Here is a 22,346-nt window from a genome sequence, read left to right on the forward strand (position 1 = left end):
TTTCATGCAAATGGCTTTCTGTCCCCAAAACGGTGTAAACTACCCAGTCTGGAACCCTGATTTATACAAATTCCCATTGTGAACGCATGTTTCCATTTGAAAGAAGTTTCTGTCTTGGTCTGAGTATTTAAAGAGATGTTGCAGGAGGCTCAAGGCACAATTCTGTAGCCAGGTCAGCCCTTAATGCTGTGTGTCCTTCAGGTTATGTATCTTTCTGATGTCATGTATTAATCTTTTACTGTTTATTTCTGAGCATTTTATGTTTTGTATTGATTTATTTTTGAATTATGTAATTGGCATGATACATTTACCTGACTAATAAATTGATACATTTGTTTTGTTTTTTTTCTGACTCCGTTGTTACCGCAAATCTACGACCAGGGTTAAGTATATACTAGATCTCGGATTGTATGGCGCATGGGGCACATCTGGCCATTTTTTCCCAGCTGCCACACCAACTTAAAGTAAAGTCAGTAAAGTAGTGGTGTAATCTTATATGCATGATGAAGGCTCCCGGTGCAAACTCTGTATTATTGGCAAACTCTAACAGAGTAAGAATTTCACCACTAAGTATTGGACACAACAACCCCCATTAGAGAACAACTTCTAGATCAAGACCAGTAAAACTCTCTTTATTAGCTATTCAAATTGTATCCATTCAATATGCATTGCTTTTTGGAACAAGCACAGAACACAGAGACAAAGGTGGGAAGGTGCTGAATGAGTGAATGTGAATAAGTACTAATGAGGGTAAAGAAATTCAATCTTTCGAATATGAACAGACCATTGTAAACCACATACTGTACATCAAAACCGCACCTAATACCTTTACAATCTTGTCAATCATTGACAAAACATATATGCCTCTTTTGAAATCAAACCAAGACAACCATATAAGCATATAAGCTTGATGAGCGAGACGACACGCAAAGAAGCAAAGCCTAGATGTTTAGTGTCTTCAAAACATGATCACATACATAAACTCACATCCAGCTCAAACACATAAGCTTTTCGGTTTGTTTTCTTCATGTGGAGGGTAAGAAAGACTTAATATAAATCTAGCAGTCACAAATAAAATAAGTTATTTTAAGAAATGCAGGATAGTGTTCAAATGAAACAATATACACATAGAACATAACTAGGGCCTAAAAAAAACAATAATACATATTTATGCACAGTAACATCAGAACAGACAGACCTAGAGGTAAATCTAGGCATTACAAAAAAAAAAAAAAAAAACTAAATATAAAGAAACCAGGTAAATTCAGTGTTCAGGAGTGCTTGAGTATTTGTTCATGCATAATTGAGTGTGACTTTGTATTTGTGGAGAGGATGAGGTGTCTAGCTTAGGAGCTCCAGGTATGTGACAGGCACTTTGCCTTTCTGGTTGCCTCGCTCTCCAATAAGCCAGTCCGGGTCCATGCCAGGCACAGTGTACACTGTAATCAGCTACAGAAAAACAAAAAGAAAGAGAGAGAAAGAAAGAAAAATCAAGAAGACATTTTGCTTTATGGAGGAAACAATGGAGATATTTTATTGACAATTCCTGAGAGGGTTAAAAAAAAAAAAAAAAAAGAAAAAAAAAAAATCTGTAAAATTTATGGTAAAATAAGGCAGCTGTGGTTGAACAAATTTTGCTGCAAAAAATATTATTTTGGGAATATCAATGTCAACTTTATTTGGGAATATCAATAGAACTTGGCAAAAGTAGGCGGTGAAGACCAGCCAGCCGCCGCACAGATGTCACAGATTTACACTCCGCTAGACCATGCCCATGAGGAAGCCATTCCCCTGGTGGAATGAGCTCACACTCCAATACACCATTGTAAGCCCAAGGAGGCGTAAGCCAGCGCTATCACGTCCACTATCCAATGGGATACTCTTTGCTTCGTAACCAGCAAACCCTTAGTGCAGCCTCCGAAGCGCACAAAAAGCTGCCCTGATTGCCAGAAATGGCTAAAGAGCTCAACATATACTCTGAGGGCCTGGAACGGGCAGAGTAGACTGCTCATCTTCAGAAATGGGGAGAGCAAAGAAAGTAATGACCTGTGCTCTGAATGGAGTGGAGAGCACCTTAGGTACATAACCTTGCATTGGCTTGAGGATGATCTTGCAGTCGCTTGGCCCAAAATCATGGTAGGATGCACTCAACGAGAGCGCCTGCCAGTCACTTTTGTAGGAAAGACAAAATTGACACAATGTTATAGGAGAAGGGATCTACCTTCTGGACTGCACACCAGTCAGAAAAGACAGACCACTTAAGGGTATAGAGGCACCGCCTAGTAGAAGGCATTCTGGCCTCTAAAATTGTGTTCATGACCCTCTGGGGAAGGCTTGAAGACTCCCGTCGAGAGGCCATAGATAGAGGCTCCACATCTCGGGTGGTGGTGCCAAATTTTTCTTTTTCGCCTGGGTAAGGAGGTCCCTCCTAAGTGGAATTGGCCAAGGCACTGCCGACAGAAGCTGAACCATCTCAGGGAACCATGACTGGTTCTGCCAGAGCAGGGCCACTAGCAGGACCGTGTATCTGTCCTCCCTGATTCATCTGACAAACTGGGGAAGCAGAGTTCCCAGAGGGAAGGCATACAGGCGCAAGCTGGGCCACTTGTGGGCTAACTTGTGACTCTCTCCTTTGAGAAGACGATTACAGTGACAGACAGGAGTCGTACATTAGGTATGTGCGAGTCCGTTATTATTGAATGCGCAAACAAACCATGTATGTGCGCTCTCGGATCACTGATCGTTATAACATCATATTTCTGCATGAACACAATTCAATATATTTTCTTAGTTGTCAAAATTAATGTACTACTGTGCGCATTTTATAATGAATGCTTGCAGAGGAAGCATGTTTTGGAAAAGTTTATGAGGATCAGTGGTGTTTAGTACACATATGGGCATCTAACCATAGACACGATTGCTTGTTCTGACGGAGGAACTGTTCACTGATGACAAACCCGTCTTCAGAATGCCGAGTTTCCACACATTTAGAATGTTTTTATTTTTCATATGTATTTTGGTGTGTTTAATTATTCTGAATGGATCTGAATAGTAGCTAAATGCAGTCCTTTGGCATCTCCCTGTGGTCTTGTTTGGTATAGCAGGTTAATTATGTGCTTATTTCGGTTGCTGTATAACTGAGCAGAGCAAGCACTTTTAAGTTGTAAATAATGTCTGCAAAGGGTGTTTGAAAAACGAACACTGAAGGTTTAAATCGATCTTGAATTTTGTTTAAAAAAATAATAGAGTTGAAAAGTATTAACACAGGAATACAAATGTTTTTGTGAATAAAAAATGAGGGGGGTGCTTGCAGCATTGATTCAGAGAGGAGGGGGGCCTTGGAGTGAAAAAAAAATGAGATGGTTCCGTCTGCCTGGCACATGCATTGCCTTCACCGAACGAAGTTTGTGCTGTGCCCACTGAAGGAGGTACCTCGCCAGCTTGTACAGAATCCCCCTTGGTGGTTTATGTAAGCTATTACCATCATGTCCAAATTGAGCAGGACTTGGTGGCTCTTCAAATCTGACAGGAAAGATCTGAGTGCCAGACAAACTGCCATCATCTCCAGGCAGTTAATGCATCATTGCGTGCTCCAGGATCAACCAGGAGCCAAACGTCAGTCTGCCGTCACACAGGGCTCCCCAGTCCAAGCTGGAGGTGATTTTCTTGACAACATTCCTTCTGGAAACCAGCCCCAGATCTATCCCCGACTGATAAAGATGGGGAGTTTTACATGGGGCCAAGGCCTTGATGCAGCAGTGGGTCACCCTGAGATTGAGGTGTCCCAGACACCAAGCGTGGGAGGGAGCAGGCCCAGTGATATTACTGAGGAGGCAGCTGCTATCAGGCCCAGTAGCCTGTGAAATGTCCTGAAGGGGAGCAAGGTCCCGACCTTGAACAACGCCGCAAGCCGCTGAATCAGAGATATTTGCGGCGAAAGCTAGGCAAGCATTTGGGCCGAATCCAAAATTGGCCAGGCATTCCAAATGGTTGAGAAGCAGGGACCTCTGTGCACACAGCTTGTGCTTCAACTGGGCCAGAATGAGCCAGTCGTTAAGATAATTCAGGATGCGCAGAGGGGGGAGAGGGCTGCATCCATGCAATTATCTGGACATGAAAGTATGCATCTTGCAGATCCACTGATAAAAACCAATCCCATGGGCAAACTTACGAGAGGATTTGTTTCAGGGTTAGCATCCTGAATGGCTGTCTCATCAGGGCATGATTCAGATGCCTCGGATCGAGGATGGGCATGAGGCCACCATCCTTCTGTGGAACGAGGAAGTAGTGGCTGTAAAACCCTGACTCGGTTCCGGAACTATTTCTATGCCACCCTTCGCTAGTAAGCTCTCTACTTCGAATCAAAGAACATGAGCTTCATTGCTCCGGACCAAAGTTTAGACAAAGTTCCTGAAACAGGGTGGGTGAGGGTGTCTGTGAATGAAATGGAGTGAGTAACCTCATTTGATTGTTGACCCATTGTGACATACCCGGAATGGCTTCCCATGCCTGGCTTTGGGTGACAAGGGGCTTGAGCACAATGGGCAGCAGGTCACCGCACTGGGGCGGGGGATCGTGTCATTGGTAAAATCCTCCTCGGAAAAGAGACCAAACCGCTCGCACCAGAAGAGGACACTGGTCATCGCAGGAGAAGAGCATGGGGGAATCCCCTCGCTGTGGGGAAATTGATGCACATGGAATCTGGCTTTCCACTGCATGGTTCGGTTCGGTACGGCTCACTTTGGTACTTTTCCACTGCATGGAACAGCTCGGTACAGCTCACTTTTTTTGTTGCTTTTCCCCTGCATGGAGCCGAGCCAACCTGAGCCGTGTTGTGCAGGGTCATACCACAAAGTGGAAAAGGGCCATTGGCTGAAACGCCATCTGTCTGTGAGAGTGCACAGACTTGATTCAATCAGGCTTCAGTATTTCAGAGAAAATGAGTTTCCCCCATAGCGTCAGCAACTGATGAAATGCGAGCAAACTATATCAAAAGGGAACTTACTGTAAACCAATTAAAAGGTTTTTACAGTAGCATTTTTAGTATTTTACAGTTAAAAATATTTTTTAAGTTATTTTTTACCAGCCTAATTCTTTAAACACAAGGCAATGTCACAGGGACTGTAAGAAAACTCACTTTTAAATTGACCACAGTGGGCAAGAAAAAAAAAAAAAGTAATGTGAAGAACTACAAAAGAAAGTCATTTATAAAAGCAAGAGTAAGGTTAGAAAATAAAATGTGTGTAATTTTTTATTATATTAAATTCTAAATAATTATAATATTTTATATAATTAGTTATGTATAATTATTTATTAATATTTTAATTTATTTAAAATTAAATAGCTACACAGATTCCATTAAAACACTAATTCTCACTACAATACATACTAAACTTACTAAAATCACTCCTACTGATATTATTAACTGTTAAGGAGAGAAAACAGATTTTGATCATGCTCTACCTCATCAGCGAGAAGGGAAAGTTCACTTGTATCTGCAGCATCATAGTCATACAGCACTTTGGCCTTGCGAGTACCAGTGGCGGGAGGCTTCACCTCCTCAATCTTCAGTGTGCTGGGCTCAAGGGCATTTGAGGGGTTTGGGGGACGACTAGGTGAAGAAGCCCCAGGTAGAGTGGCAGAGGAAAGGGGAGAAGGGCCTGTCGACACTCCTGATGTGGAGGCGTTCACAGCAAAGGCATTAGGGAACCTAGAAGCACAGATTCAAAATTAAACATTTAATTTAATTTAGGCTTTTACTCGCATATAAACACACATACATAGAGTGCCTCACATATGATAAATACGGAAGCTCATATGTGTGTCACACAAGAACAGACCTCATTGGTCCTTGTGCATCACGCTCACACGTTTGAGCTTCCTTGATTACCATACATGATGCATTCCATATGTGTTTATATGTAAATAAAATCCCAAATTAAATCTGTTCATCTTATAAAGTGAACAGACATGGATTACAATGCTCAATTCATATGGATTCATTTTAGATTTGGTTGCCTGGACTTTCAATGGAGGGACATTTCATTAAAAATACATTAATTTGTGTTTTGAAGATTAACCAGTCTTATGGGTTTGGAATGACATTTTGGAGGGAGAGCTAAATGATGACAATTTTCATTTCTGGGCGACCTATCCCTTTAAATGTAGTCTGTAAATGCTCTTCCTTTTTCTGTGCGATGGAAAAAGTTACTCACGTATCTCCATTTGCGCTGAGAACAGAGGAAAGAAAAAGGAGAAAAAAAAGAAGTCTTGTGATTTTCTTTACTAGAAACCAGTTGCTATAAAGGGAATGTGTGGTTGTGTCACATCTGTTTATATCAAGAATAGACTAATGTGAACTAATGTAAACCACCAAATTGTTGTTTATGGGCAGCTTTTGCAGTTTGCAGTTCTCACCTGCTCAGCTCTTTCTGAAGGTCCTGCATGTGCTTGTGACACTGTGTGTAATAGGCAGCCTGGGCCTCCACAAATTCATGCAGACAACGCAAGTGGTTCACCTGCAATAGAAAAAAAATCTATTTGAAATAGTCTCTTTTCTTATGTCCTTATTTGAAAAACACATACACTACCATTTAAATGTTTGGGGTCTGTAAGATTTTTTTTTATGTTTTTGAAAAAAGTCCATTATGCTCACCAAGGCTGCATTTATATGCATTTATTTATATCAAAAATACAGTAAAAACAGTGATATTGTGAAATATTATTATAATATAAAATAACGACATCATTCTAAAATGCTAATTTGGTGTTCAAGAAACATTTATTATCAATGTTCAAAACATCTGTGCTTCTTAATATTTTTTGTGGACACTCCAATACATTTTTTCAGTATTCTTTGTTGAATAGAAAGTTCAAAAGAACAGCATTTATTTATTTTTTAATAAATAATTTATTTATTATTATTTATTATTTATTTATATCTTTAGTAACATTTTGTCTTCACTGTCAGTTTCGCTCAATTAAATGCATCCTTGCTGAATAAGTATTATTAATAATAATAATAATAAAAAAAAAATAAAAAAAAAAAAAAAAATTTGAATAGTGTATACTTCAAATGCTGCCATTGCAATGCATTCTGTTTGCGTAATGTCCAAAATGAACAGTTGTGCAAATAGAACTGCAGGTACTCACATGTGTGCTGCTGATGCCCTCCAGCAGGAGGCGTGTCACCTCTGCCTGCCTGTCAAACTCAGTCTGAGCCACACGCAGCTCGTGCTCTGCCTGGTGGAGCCACACGCACACAAACAAACATAACAAGGAAAATCACAGGACACATCATCCACATAGATTTATATATTTTTTTAATCTTATTATGAAAAGTATTTAATCCCATTTTTGAAAAGTTGAGAGAGGACAGGAAATCATGGTGAGAAAGCGGGGAAACGGAATGAGCACACAACAGACCTCTGAACCACAACCCACATAGGGGAGGTTCCCATCATCCACATAGATTTGATATTATTTAATCTTATTATGAACGATTTAAAAATATTATTTTTGAGCTTTTGCCCGTTTTTGAAAAGTTGAGAGAGGACAGGAAATCATGGTGAGACAGCGGGGAAACGGAATGAGCACACAACAGACCTCTGAACCACAACCCACATGACCTGCTCTCACTATGTGCTCTAACCTCTCACCACTTAACACCGTTCAAGAATTGTTGGTGATTTTAATGCAATTAGGAAGAACAGGAAACATGCAACAAGTAGATTACACTAGTGACTAGTCACTGAAAAACACCAGAACTGTTTATAGCAAATTAGCTTTGATTATCTCATCATACAGTATGATGGTCAAATGAATAATGTAATTTCTATGTTTTATGTAATGAATATGATAAAATCCAATTTACAATAAAGGTGAAATGATGAAAGCAACATTTCTTGCTAACCAAGCGATATTTTTAAGGGAAAAAACGGCTGAATTCTGCAGCTGTTGCGACAAAAATGTCTCTTTTGGCTAAAGGTAGTATAACAAATACAAATGTATCCACTCATAATCATAAATCATGATCATGTTGCCTTGTATATCTGGACAGATATAATGTCAAAGCAAGATTCATGTTTAGCATTCTCAACATTTAAAGAGATAATCATTTAAGACTTGCTGAAATTGGAATTGATTGTTAGGAAGTCTGATTTTCTTCTTAAAGCCTGACAGATGTATAGATTTGTGTACAGATGTAAATATAAGCAGAAGACTATCATTATACACGTATACGAATATTTATTACATAAATTAATACACAGTGATTTATTTGCTCCTTGAGAACTAAAGCGAACAAAGACATGTCTGAAAACATACAATCAGACGGATCTTGCCCAATACTCACTTTATCAACTTCCTCACTCCAGAGCTGGAACATGCAGCATAACAACAAGAGAAGTACAGTGAACATACCAGAGACACTCTCTTTACACATACAGACCCACGGGGATAAATATTAACTAAAATTCATTGGTTAAATTTAAGTAACATCAAAACATGTTGTACTGTTAAGCTTCATAGGATCTAGAGATTGGAAGAGACATTATAATGTAATCAGACACATGGGCACAGTTTTTAATTAAAAGTGAAAGAATAAAAGCAAGGTTTTTTCCGCCCTGGCTTCCACTGCAAATTTTCATCGCAGGGAATTTTTTTGTTTTTTGTTTTGACTTCTGCAATAACATGATGTCAGTATGATTTAAAAGCACCATATGCAAGATATATTACAGGACCAGTCAAAAGTTTGGACATACTTGAAACTGAATTGCTTCTTAAATACTTATTGAAATAAAAAAAAAAATTTTTATATATACACACACTCACCAGCCACTTTATTAGATAGACCTTGCTAGTACTGGGTTGGACCCACTTTTGCTTTCAGAACTGCCTTAGTTCTTCGTGGCATAAATTCAAGAATGTGCTGGAAACATTCCTCATTACACAGTTGCTGCAGATTTGTTGGCTGCATACCCACGATTCCACCACATTCCAAAGGTGCTCTATTGGATTGTGATCTGGTGACTGTAGAGGCCATTTGAATCTTTGATTTGAATATAGTGAACACATTGTCATGTTCAAGAACCAGAATGAGATTATTTGAGCTTTGTCTATGGTGCATGGCGCGTTATCTTGCTATAAGTAGCCATTAGAAGTGGCCATAAAGGGATGGAAATGGTCAGCAACAATACTGTGAATATAAACGATGCTCAAAGAGCCCTAAAGTGTGCCAAGAAAATATCCCCCACACCATTACAGCACCACCACCAGCCTGAACCGCTGATACAAGGCAGGATAAATCCATGCTTTCATGTTGTTTACGCCAAATTCTGAGTGAATAAACTAGTTGGTGAGTATATATATATATATATATATATATATATATATATATATATATATATATATATATATATATATATATATATATATATATATATATATATATACACACACACACACACACACAGTGGGGTCAGTAATATAATTAATTAATTAATTAATTACATTTATTATTATTATTATTATTATTATTATTATATTACTGACCCCATTGTGTATGTACATATTACAATTACAATTGAAACGCAAGATGGTGAAAGCAGTTACCCAGATGAGTGGACTGATAAAGAGTCAGCATAGATGACAGGGGAGACCGCTTATATATTTATTAACTGCCTGTTAACTGTCAGTCTCCCGGTAGCGAGACAATTAGGGGAAAAAAGGCAATAAAAAATGTGCTATTACATATTTTAGAAATCATCACAAATTAGGCATCATTAGAAAGCATAAACATTCAAAATTTGCCTTCATTGTATTTACAGGGTCAAGCCTTATGTCCAAGCATTCACTAATTACAGCCATTAAAGTTCTGATCTATGCTCAGAAAGAGGGGGGTGACAGTTAACAGGTTAATGACTTTCCACATTTAAGAATATTTGAAAAGACTGAGTAGCTGTGTCCAAACTTTTGAACTGTGTAATGTATATAACATATCTAATAAGACACACATAGACTACAAACCACTATTATGTATTACTACGACTAATCAACTGACTACACATGTATTGCATCTGCTGGAGCCAAAACATTATTCAGACACACAAGGACAGGCACATAGACACACAGCACTGTAAGACGGAAGAGAAATAAGACAATGTTACTGGGGTAAACGCACAACACTGACAGAGAAAAAAGCAGGACTAGTTTTTTAACATTGGGTCAAGATCTCAGACAAGTCTTGAAAGGAGATGCTACCATCACTGAGCTGTGCTAATGAGACCGAGACACACACAATAAATATTGCATGTCCAAGTACACTACTCTACAAGGGGTTTAAATTAAGGCTTCACTTCAGATTCTAGTTCATACAACCTTTTCTCTGTCACTCAGATATGAATCACCAACTTCACTATCCCACTGTGTGGAATGAAAAAGTAAGATTATGGGATGATGGAAAAGTTTCAGTGAGGCCTTTTTCTCATTATCACCTGCACATCTTAGTTTCCATGTAATGGCAAAAGAGTATATGATGATCCTATACACAAAGTTGTTAGGTGTAAAAAGGGAGACTTATTATTAATTAATTTGCATTCTGTTGGGGGACATCCTGCTAATCTAAAATTAAAAGGTTTGGTGCAAAAATCACTGGGGAATTACGTATATACAAATAAGGGTCATGTAGAAAGAGAGAGAAAGAAGGAAGAAGAAAGAGCGTGGGGGAAGACTTCTAATGCTAAGGTTCTGCAGCCTTCTTACCGCAGATGCACTGGCGGACAGAACATAATTGCGTGGCCTAGTCTCCTGAAAGTCAGGCGCAGCCTACAGGTGGAGGGGGGAAAACAGAGTTTTACAAAGAATCATGCGTCCACATGAACTAACCCAGTAGACAACACTATTTTCAAATGAAAGTAAAAAACAAAACACAAAAAACATGACAAACCAGCCCGTAACCTCTGCCACACACACAGACAAAAAAACAAACAGACAAATTAGGAGGGCAGATGCATATTTTTCAAATTAAAATTAAAATATAACGCATGATCATTTATTTGCATTTTGTTACTGTTACTCAATCTTTTTTCTGTGGTTTTTACTCATACTTTTGTTTCAGTGGTTGTTCATAGTAATTTGTCACACTTTTGTGTAAGTAATGTATTGTTTAACAATAATAGTGACATAGACTGAAATCATGTGCAGTTTTTCCTTTGTTGCACTGCTGTGTATCATGAAGAACACAATGTTCTGGTCTCAGCATGCCTTGATAAGCTCGTATAAATAATAAAATAAACGATTCTCAGGAACTGTGGCCTGAATCATCATCATCTATAGTTTCCCAATATGTTGAGCACAATCATCTCCCCTTACTTACAGACTTTGTTGAGTGATACATTTACGAAAAAGTCATTTACAGCATATGCTCACCAATACCAATTAATAGGAAGAACAAACGCAAATTTGTCCGGTCTGACTAATACAAATGTGTTTAAACTATATCATTCCCTATAACAGAGGTTCCAATCCTATGACCTAATATTTTTCATCTTAGTACCTCTTGAAATTTCAAGTAATGTGACCGCTCTCATACACTACAAACCTGTGTGTGTGTGTGTGTGTGTGTGTTCTGGCATATGTGGTTTATGAGGACACAAATGTGTATAATGACATAGGTATTACAACGTAAACATGGCTTATGGTTTCCTGTATCCTTGTAAACCAAATGGCTTAAAAAACACACACACACACACACACACACACACACACACACACACACACACACACACACACACACACACACACACACACACTAAATCGTGTTGTTTTTTTAATTCAAATAATCCAGAAAGTTTCCTGTGATGGGTAGGGGTAGGGGTAGGGAGTGAGTGAGTGAGTGAGTGAGTGAGTGAGTGAGTGAGTGAGTGAGTGAGTGAGTGAGTGAGTGAGTGAGTGAGCGCACGCACTTGTGTGTGCATACAGGGCTTGACATTAACTTTTTTTGCTCACCAGGCAGCCACTGTGGCAAGTAGTTTTCCAAAGTTACCAACCACTCAGCATTTTCATTGACCACAGTTTTCATTTTTGGAAAATGACGCTCCAGAAATCATCACAAATTATGTAACATTATAAAGCACTCAAAATTTGCCTTCTTTAAAAAGCCAACCTGTATTTACAGGGTAATCAGTTAACATGGGCAGCAAAAAAATATGCGCTGCTTATGCTCCGTTTACGCATGCACTGTGAAAGCAGCCTTCAATCCCACTGCACGCAGAGGTGGCGCGGAAGCGCATCGCAGAATCGGCAGTGCCACGATTGTTTTGCAGCCGAGTCTGTTTTTGCCGAGCTGCATACACTGAATTAAAGCCACAGATATAGCATTGTTCCTGATCAAAACAGACCTGATTAATATGAAAAAAATTCACCAAAAAATCATGTAAGTGAAAAAAATAAATAAAACAGGAGTTTCTGGCCAAACTTCAAAAGCCTGTTTAACTGGAAGAATGATTTGGCAATTTGACGGTCTCGCATTATGCTGCGGATTTTATGCGAAAATTATTTAAATACTTATTACGTTGTTATTTTTCATGCAGTTAACAGAGGATTCAACAAAAATAAATAGTTGCCTACGTAAATAAAATATAAATCGTTTTACTTGCAAATTGCTCAATGTTACATTTGCTCTGTAGGCAAAAGTTGTGTTTGGAAATTCTGCCCTTACAGCAACTGTTAGATGTTTCAATTTCAAATGTCTTTAGATGTGTTTTTTTTTAGACTCTAATAAGGTTATGTGCCAAATCTGCAACACAGATTACCAATAGTGTGCACTCTAGCGAGTTCGGTTGTTTAGCAAAAGTACAGCAAAACCGACTGTAGATGAATTCCATTTCACGGCCAGTGAAAGTAAGGTGAGGAGAGTTTATGAGGGGCTCAGGGTTCCTACACATTTTCCATTTCAAAATTCCATACTTTTCCATACTCAAATTTCCAGACCTCCATCCAAACGATTTCTGCCATTGGTGAGCCTCGCTCTCCTTTTCTATGTTTTCTCTGCTTCATGTTTGTAGTCCGGGTCCTACAGTCTTTTAGTGATTTTTAAACTAGTGTTTGATTGTTGAAATAAAGTTTAGTATTTAGTATTCACGTCTAGGCCCTTCTCTTCTTAAAACCACGTACCTGTGTGACTTGGGGATTAATCTACAAGTACTAATATATTCCCTGTTTAACAAGTTGGCATGACTTAGTTTGTTTCCCTTTCTGACCATACCACTTCACTACATAGGCGTGAATATTTAATTTAATACATTTACTTTATCGAGATCCTTCTTTGATTTATCCATTCTGCTCAGTGTTTGCTCTGTTGTTGGTATTGGTTGTAGGAAGTAAATCATAAAGAACATAAATGGAAAAAACAACATTTGCTTCAAGTAAAAAAAATAAATAAAAAAAATAAAACATTTTGGCACCAGGGCTGAGCATTGACAAATTTCACAATTGAATGCAATTTTGATTCAAAAGCTTGCGATTTGATTTTTATTTGATTACCTTTGATTCAGTTTTGATTAATTTTGGCCTATCGGGTACAGCACATGGCAAATTTCCTCAAAGAAAAAAAATCTCTCTCAACCAATGCTGTAACTATACAGGGAACCACATCTGGTACATCATTATAATATTAGGTTAAATTGATTTGAAAGCTACTTACATATAGGCTGAATTACACATAAGGAAGTTTTTATAATAACGTTATAATACAAGTGACAATTATTTTTCTACTCTTTTTTTTTTTTTATGTAGGCCTAAACATTTAATGGTGGCTATCATAAAACGGATTTATATATTCAATATTGAAGTACATGTTAAGTACAAATACAATGAATATGTAATAGCCTATAGTGCATATATTTAGCAAAATGCTCCTCTCGAAGTTCATTTTTGTAGCTGAATAATACGTTTTTGGACACTGAACGGCTTTTCTGAGGTAGGCTAAATGTGCTGTTTTATTGACGCCTTTCTGAGGTTGAAACACTGATTGATCGATTGCATGTGACATGATACAGATTTCGGTAAGTTGTACTGTATCTTTCAACATACACTGTAAGAAAAAATACACCATATCTACTCAATAAAAATGAGGCAACAGATTACAAGCAATATTATTAATTAAATTTCACAAGGTTTGGTATTGAGTAAATATTAATTAAATGAGACCCTTAATAGTTATCTATTTAATATTAGTAGATTTGAATAGAAAACAGTACAGAATTAATTAGAACCTAAACAAAAATATTGAGTTGAATTGAAAAAGATAAACTAATTTATTCATGCAGCAATACATGATGGGAGCCATGGATGAATTTTGATTGGTGGCACACAGAATGCATGCGTTCTTCTTACTAGCCCAGTGATAACAAAATAAGTTTTCTTACCTAAAGTCAACCAGTTAAATTTTGCAAGATGAGCAATATAGAAGAAAACGAACAGTCACTGTCTGTAGCCTAATGTTACTCTCTTCAAATGTCTTGTAAGCCTGCTGCATAAAAAAGGCGCACTTTGACAGGAAGTGCTTTTCAATTAAAAATTGCCTGATTACATTAATTTGAATTCACTCAATATTCTCTCCATTTGGGATTAGGTAAATATAATGCTTATGTTTTATTTAACTACAATGGGTAGATTTTATTCCAACCATTTTTATTTGAAATTTAATTAAATATTTGCCTCAAAATCATAAATACAATTATATTGAATACATTTTAACCAAAAACATTAATTCAAATCTACATGACCACAGAATCATTTCTTACAGTGTACCTTCGGATGTTCAGTCATGTTTATTTTGTGTTATAACTAGTAAAGCGGAAGAGATGGCTGGTTCATGAGCGCTACAGCGATCTGTCACAACACAGACCACCAAGATCATGACTCACTCCAGTCTATGGGAAAGTAGCCCATTTGCAATTCTCATAAGAATCTTGGTGACACACACTCACTCACCCTGAAAAAAAAACAAAAAAACTCAAAACTGCTAATTTCGCCACAAAGTGACTAGTTTGAGGGTATAATAAATTAGAAAACTAAATAGGAGGTAATAGTCTGAAAGCACAAATATTTTTCCATACTCTGATTTCTTTTTTCCATACTTTTCCAGACTGGGAAATTACACAAATTACTCAAATTTCATACTTTTCCATACTTTTCCAAACCGCGTAGGAACCCTGGGGGCTGTATAGGCCATAATTATTGAAAAGCCTACTACAAATAAACAAAAAACAATCAACCATAGTGAAATTCATTCATATGCATAACTGAAAAGTCTCTTATAAACATTAGTGAAAACATTGATAAATCTTAGTGAAATTCATTCATTCATATGCATTACTGAAAAAAGACTCACTGAAAAACAAACACCAGTGAAAACACTGATCCACCTAAGTAAAATTAATTCTGCGCAGATGCTGGGATTGCGACATGACAGAACGCTCAACATCAGAGACTGTAATTACAATGTGTTCAATGTTGTTTGTAAAAAGAGTTGAATAACATTTGCTTATTACGGCGTTTGTGGCCCATATAACATTCGGTCATTGTCTGGAAACTGTTATGATGCTGTTGAAGAGAATTTACATCCAAAGTTAAATAGTTACTTAAAGTGCTTCTATACATTTTGTGTATGTTCATTGAGCTTATTATCTGATTACTGTAATGCTAATGTCAGTTAGTTTTTATTTGGTATAATACATTGTTCTCATTTTCTTTGATATACTGCATATCAGGGGATTGTGTAACGTGAGTTTACTGAACAAAAGAGTTTCACTTTGATATGAAGAAGTCACATGACGGCTATTTCAACATGACGGCTATTTTGCAGAGTAAAATAAAATAAAATACCGTATGTGTAACCCATTGGGGTTTTGAAGTGGGCATCCTTTTTTCAAGGTATATATATATGTGTGTGTGTGTGTGTGGGTCATATTTAAAGTATTTTTTGTGCTCAGACAACATCCTCATGATAATCACTTTTAATAAGTTTCAAACGTGTTGTAGATTGAAGAACCTAGCCAGTGTACTTTAAGGATTAATATGCATTTCAACAGTCCCAATAGCATTTGTAAAAGATATCCTACTTTGCAAAATTCATTTGTAGTGAATTAAGTTTGTGTGGAAGCATGAATAATTACATTTACAGTGTACATAGTATACTTATGAAATAAATGTATTTTGAATACAATTAAGTGCATTTATTTTTCACTAACATACTAATGTATTTATTTTGCAGTGCAACTTCATTGAGCAGATCCTGTGACAAGAAGGTTATACTGAAGATGGGTGACAGGCCTGTACACCCTTCAGATACTATCTCTTACACTTGAAAACTTTTGACTGAACTCACTAATCATCCGAGTCACACAAGGAAAGTATAAATGCCTCTTCAGATTGTCAGAGCTTCCGAGATCAGCACCAACAGCACCACAAATTGATTCAACAACAAATTGTTTTATTTGTTTGCATCAAGGAGATAAGGACTGATCATCACTGTAAATTGCCCGTTTCGTACGTTTGGGAAATGCCGAGTAAGTTGATGACCACATAGTCCAAGTTATTTCTGTACCACAATCAGCATCTTGTGGTTTAGATGAGAAGTTAAAAAATGTGCTGCTTCTTGAACCGCTCTGCATGTGTAACAAAGGATGAGGTTTAGTTTATGTGCATAGCAGAAGTGTGTGTAAATGGCTTCCATGTGATTTTATTTGGAAAAGAGCCTGCACACCACCAGAATGTGTTGCTCATCACAGATGCACCGTCCGTCATGCATCTGTGCTGCACGTCAGATTTTCCAACTCATTGGCATCAAGCAGTGCCTCACTTGCGTTTGTAATTCTCTTTGCGTCAAAAACTTTTAGACAAGGAAATGTTCCACAGAAGAATTAGCTGTTTATGTACTTGAACTCCAGTTTTCTCTCTACCTATCTCTGGCATCTCCGGTTGTTCGGGTTGAGAGAAATGGAAATGCGGGGGCACCGGGATGCGACCACAAAGTGCACTTTCACTTTCATGATCAAAGGGGCAGTGGCTTGTATTTGTACGAAATAAAAGCATTTCAAAACAACCTTCCTGTTGTTCAGCTCAGGTTCATAAGCTCAGATCAGTGAGGCCTATGATCAACCAAAAGTTCCAAAAGAAATACGAAACCTGTGCTAATTGTTGACAAAAGTTGACAAAAGTAGTTGACAAAAAGATTGAATCCAATATATAGTGAGAATATACCATAATAATCGATTTACAAGCTATTTTTAAAAGGCCCATCATTTCTGACCCGAAACAACAAAGGTGTAACAGGGTCATACATCAACACCGCATAAGGATTAGGATGAGGACCATTTTTGTATACCGCATAAGGACCAGTATGAGCGTTGTCTGTAGGGGGGGCGCAGATTTGGAACGAGATTGATGATGGCCTTAAGGTGTTGCCCTCTCCATCATCTCCAACTTTAAAAGACAACTAAAAAAATATTATCTATCAACCTATATTTAATATATAACTGTCTTTTCATGGTCTACTGGGATGTATGTGTATGATTGTATGTGTATGTGTATGTATTTTTATGTCAGTATTGGTGCGCTCTTGCGTGCTTTCAGTTCATTTACTATTGTCTGGTTACAGGTGGAAACTGTGTACTTTGTCTGTTCCACTTCTATTTTTTTTTTCATAAACTATGGGCCCCCACCTATAAGCTTTTTTAGGACCCATTTCACTATACCAAATTTGTATTTCTGTACCCCCGCTGTATTATAGATTTTGCTGGTAGTGGTATTTGTGAATAAACTCTAAGTAAGTAAGAGTGGATTAAAACTAGTGCTGTCAATCGATTAAAAAAATTAACTCGATTAACCACAGTTTTTTTCTGTGATTAATCACGATTAATCGCACTTAAAAACACTTAAGTTTTTATACGCTTTTAATATATTTAATAATGTAATAATTTCAGTTAATCTCCAAATCAAAACAATATAAAGAAACAACATAAAGACAGTATATTTTAAATACTTGTTTAATGGCATCTTTTTATGAATGGTGGCCAGTATCACTGATAGTAATACAGCTACTGATTAGATGAAATTAGATGAAATTGATTTTTAAACATGAATTATAGCCATTCAACATTACAGTGTAATTGAAAGCTCATTTTAGAATATCATTTTTTACATTTATTAGGCTTAAAAAATATAAGTTTTAATCTAAGTGAACTTAGAACAATCCTCACATAAACCCATAATAAATGTCATATTATCATGTGCCTTTCCTACCTGTCTAACATATAGGAAAAAAACAGAAATTTAATAAAGTTGCCAAACAGTCTGCACTGCATAATTTATAGCCTAAATTAAATATGGATAACCATTATTAAAGCTACAAAAGTTCTTTAGTCAACAGCAGTGATTAATTTTCATTTAATTTTATTGACAGACAGCAATGGTTGCTGTCACTTAAAGAGCTGCCCCTGCTGCACATGACGTGGACCTCACACGCATCCCACTTTCTCACAGCTCTTTACTTTCACTTTATTTAACTCATTCACGGCTGTTCTTATGAGGATGCTCGATAAAATTAATATTTTTGGCATTATTGTGTGTGTTATTGTTCGTTCAAGAGTGACAGAGAACTCGAATCTGGCGCGCCGTCCACGAGCACGATGGCGCGCGTCGACACGCTGATTCATTATGCTCTGATGCTTCCTGAAGCAGTGTTTTGAAATCGGCCATCACTATATAAGTCGTTATTTTGTTTTTTTTTGCCGCACCAATAATATTCTCGTTGCTTTATAATATTAATATTGAACCACTGTACTCGCATTAACTGATTTAAATATGTTTTTAGTACCTTTATGGATCTTGAGAGACGAAGTGTCATTGCTCCCTATGGAGGCCTCACGGAGCCATCGGATTTCAACTAAAATATCTTCATTTGCGTTCTGAAGATTAACGTAGGTCTTACGGGTGTGGAATGGCATGAGGGTAAGTAATAAATGACAGAATTTTCATTTTTGGGTGAACCAACCCTTTAACGTTGACAGCACTAATTAAAATGTTGTGCTTCACTCAAACTTGCAGCGCATATTTTTATTGAATTAAATACAAAAATCAACCCACCAAAGTGGGAATGACTGTGTTACATGCCACTGCTGAAATCCACCCACAGTTGGTGGGTGTTAATGTCAAACCCTGTATATATACAGTTTTTTTTTCTCTCTTTTATCTCACAGTCCTTTCCATCATGGATTTCATGGACACCTGGTTGGGAAACCCTGCTTTATAACATATTCCTATTACATACATATATATATATATATATATATATATATATATATATATATATATATATATATATATATATATATATATATATATATATATATATATATATATATACATATACATATATATATATAGGCACCACAGAGGTGACAGATCTATCTATCTATCAGGCCTGTACAAGTAATTGCTTGCATGAGGCAGCCAAGGTTGAAAGGCAGACACACACACACACACACACAAAGATACTCACATCTCCCTCACACTGTGCAAATGACAACAGAGAGGTGTGTTAGTGCATACATGGAAAGTAAAATATCTGACACAGAGCACACAATCTAATATATTTGGCCATTGGAAAGTCGGGGGATAAAATCCCCTGATGACTGAGTCATAATTGTATTGTTGTTCCTTTACAGAGGTAGAAATTCTTTATAGATTTATAAAGCTATTCATAGTCTAGTCCAGTTTCATGGACATCTGGTTGGGAAACCCTGCTTGTATATAAAATTGTATTCCCTTGCTCACACAAAAAGAACAAACAACCTGTTTCCTTTATAGAGGTAGAGATTCTATATAGATTTATAGAGGTCTGGTCCAGTCCTGACCTTAGACCTGACCTCAACCTGATATGCATCAAGAGGGAAATTACCAAAAATCACATCCTAAATGTGTGCATTATCCAACAGTCTCAGTTATCTAGGAAAGGAAGAAATGAAAACATGACTCAAAGTGGGCGACTCATCCTTCAGAGTAAATTCCACTCAGTGAACGCCACTTCTTAAATGACTGAAAGTCAAAGAAATGAAAAAGCAAATATAAGTGAAAGGAGAAGATATGAAAAGGTTAATTCAATAATGATTTTTCCATATGCCTAAATCAAAGAATTTCCTCATGAATATCTTCCCCATTACAACCAGTCCCTGAAAGACTTGACCATGTAAATCACCCTTTCAGGTAACACACTTTTAACACACGGATACCCTAATTCCACAGCCACTTTATAAAACTATGTGGTGACCAGGGGCTAATGAATAAAATGACCTAGAGTAATAATAATAATAATAAGACTTTACAATAGGGGTTCATCTGTGAACATTGGTTAACTGCATTAAGTAACAATAGTAAACAATTACTATTAATTATTAATCTTAAATGTTATTTTTTTTTTTGGTTTTTTTTGTTTTTTGCATTTACTAATAAATAGTGTACATTTTGGAAATCAAAAGCTGTATCTGGCAGTAGCACTGTGAACTAACAAACAAAAAAATGAATGCATTTTATAAACCTTAAAAATTAATATATGCTGTAAAAACTATATTGCTCATTGTTAGTTCATGTTGGATAATGCATTAGCTAATGTTAACAAATTAGACATTATTGTAAAGTGTTACTATTAATAGTTTGCCTTTAAAATACACAGTTATGTTACCCAAACCTCATATTTTATCATGTTTGGCAGTTTGGTTTTATAAAGATCCTTTTCATTTTCCAGAATAATTACATTAAGCTGCTTCCAGTGTGTTAACGGATAAATAGGAATCAGTCTGTTTGATTTTTTTTTTTTTAAACTTTCAGTGATTTGCCACATCACATCATTCTCTTGTGCAATGTGGATTGTAACCTCATGATGAGCTGTATTTGGACTGCAGGCTAGACACCGAGTATCCTTGCTTTTTCATGGCAGACTTCCTGATTTGTCTCTTGAGAGATGTGATTATTGACAGCTTATAAGCAATTCATGATAAAAGGGTGGCAGGGGAGATTAAAAACAAAAACAAAAAAAAACATGAGGGCGGGCCATGTGATGATTGAATAAGTGAAAATAAACCTTACAGCAGCCTTGGCCTCTGCTAACTTTGCTTTCTTGAGTCGAGCTTTGCAAACATCCAAATCAAGGCGCCGGTTCTCAAGTAGTCTTCTTTCTTTCTGAAAACAAAACATACAGACCTTTGAGAAAAGAATGTGTGCTTAACTGTATTGTACTTCACATCGTAAAAGTACATTTAAAAGTACATGCAGATAATATTGATGAAATAAAAGGCCACTTTTATGAAATGCACCATCATGATTGCTTCTTAACACACATAGTCTGTAAACTGTCAGTGTCCCGGTGGCAAAACACTTGGGGCCAGATTTACTAACAGCTTGCGTCAGCACAAACCCTCTTTTGGCGTTTAAAAAACTAATGTCAGGATTTACTAAAGACACGCAGTGCAAAATTAGCGCTGAAAAGGCGTGGACTGAGTTGTTTTTGAGGCTGACCTTATTGCATATGCATTTGCAGGAGTTTCCCTTTCAGATGCAAAATTGCAAAAAAAAAAAAAAAAAAAAAAAAAGGGAGGAGAAAAGTATTTAAATGAATCATGCAACACGATTTACTACACGATTTATTTGCGCTCGTGTATTTACTGGTATTTGCGCCATTATTTAACGCCCAAAAAAGCATGTCTTTTGACTGGTCCAGCATTTTGGCGAGAAGATGTAAGGGGAAATTCACTCAATATAAGATTCTTCATAGATACTACCACAATCCAGTAAGACTTTACAGGATGAAATTGATAAAGGACAATTTGTGTTGGAAGTGCCAGTTGGAAATGGGTTACACTTTTTACATTGTATTTGGAAGTGTAGCCTAGTTAAACCGTTCTGGAAACAAGTTGCTGGTATGGCTCCACGATATCTTTAACACCTCAACGTGTGTACTTTATGTTATAATGGTATGTATTATAGTGGCTAGCAGGATTATTGAGACACTGGAAGACAGTGAAAGCCCCAGAACTGAAATATTGGGCTAGTGCAATGATAGAAATTGCTTCTTACGAATCTATGCTTAATAGAGTAAATGGTGTCAAAGAGGATGGGTTGTCTGCTTGGGAAGAGTTCTGGACATATATTACAGTAACGACACAAAATGAATAGATTGACACTTAGTGAAATATCTTGTATGGTACTTTCTTTAATGTTCCAACTGCGCCTGTAGAAATCTGGAACCCTGTATTATTATGATTATTATAATTGTGATGTTGTATTTT

General features: G+C 36.9%; 1 protein-coding gene across 13 annotated transcripts in view; it reads right to left on the reverse strand.

Annotated features, from left to right (window-relative positions):
- Positions 1 to 616: 616 nt before the first annotated feature.
- Positions 617 to 22,346, reverse strand: part of sh3glb2b (SH3-domain GRB2-like endophilin B2b) — a 31,517-nt gene continuing 9,787 nt past the window's right edge. For 3 of the 13 annotated variants that reach the window (XM_048187847.1, XM_048187850.1, XM_048187851.1), the window contains 8 exons: positions 21,148 to 21,240; positions 10,762 to 10,824; positions 8,354 to 8,377; positions 7,153 to 7,242; positions 6,418 to 6,518; positions 6,216 to 6,230; positions 5,464 to 5,710; positions 617 to 1,449 (listed from right to left, as the gene is read on the reverse strand). In XM_048187847.1, the coding sequence (XP_048043804.1) occupies positions 1,342 to 1,449; positions 5,464 to 5,710; positions 6,216 to 6,230; positions 6,418 to 6,518; positions 7,153 to 7,242; positions 8,354 to 8,377; positions 10,762 to 10,824; positions 21,148 to 21,240 (741 nt within the window). In that variant the 3' untranslated portion in view covers positions 617 to 1,341. The remainder of the gene's footprint in view (positions 1,450 to 5,463; positions 5,711 to 6,215; positions 6,231 to 6,417; positions 6,519 to 7,152; positions 7,243 to 8,353; positions 8,378 to 10,761; positions 10,825 to 21,147; positions 21,241 to 22,346) is intronic. The other 10 variants (XM_048187854.1, XM_048187856.1, XM_048187858.1 and 7 more) reach the window with 5 other exon arrangements.

The sequence above is a fragment of the Megalobrama amblycephala genome, linkage group LG4 (assembly GCF_018812025.1).
Source record: "Megalobrama amblycephala isolate DHTTF-2021 linkage group LG4, ASM1881202v1, whole genome shotgun sequence".
Taxonomy (NCBI): Eukaryota; Metazoa; Chordata; class Actinopteri; order Cypriniformes; family Xenocyprididae; genus Megalobrama; species Megalobrama amblycephala.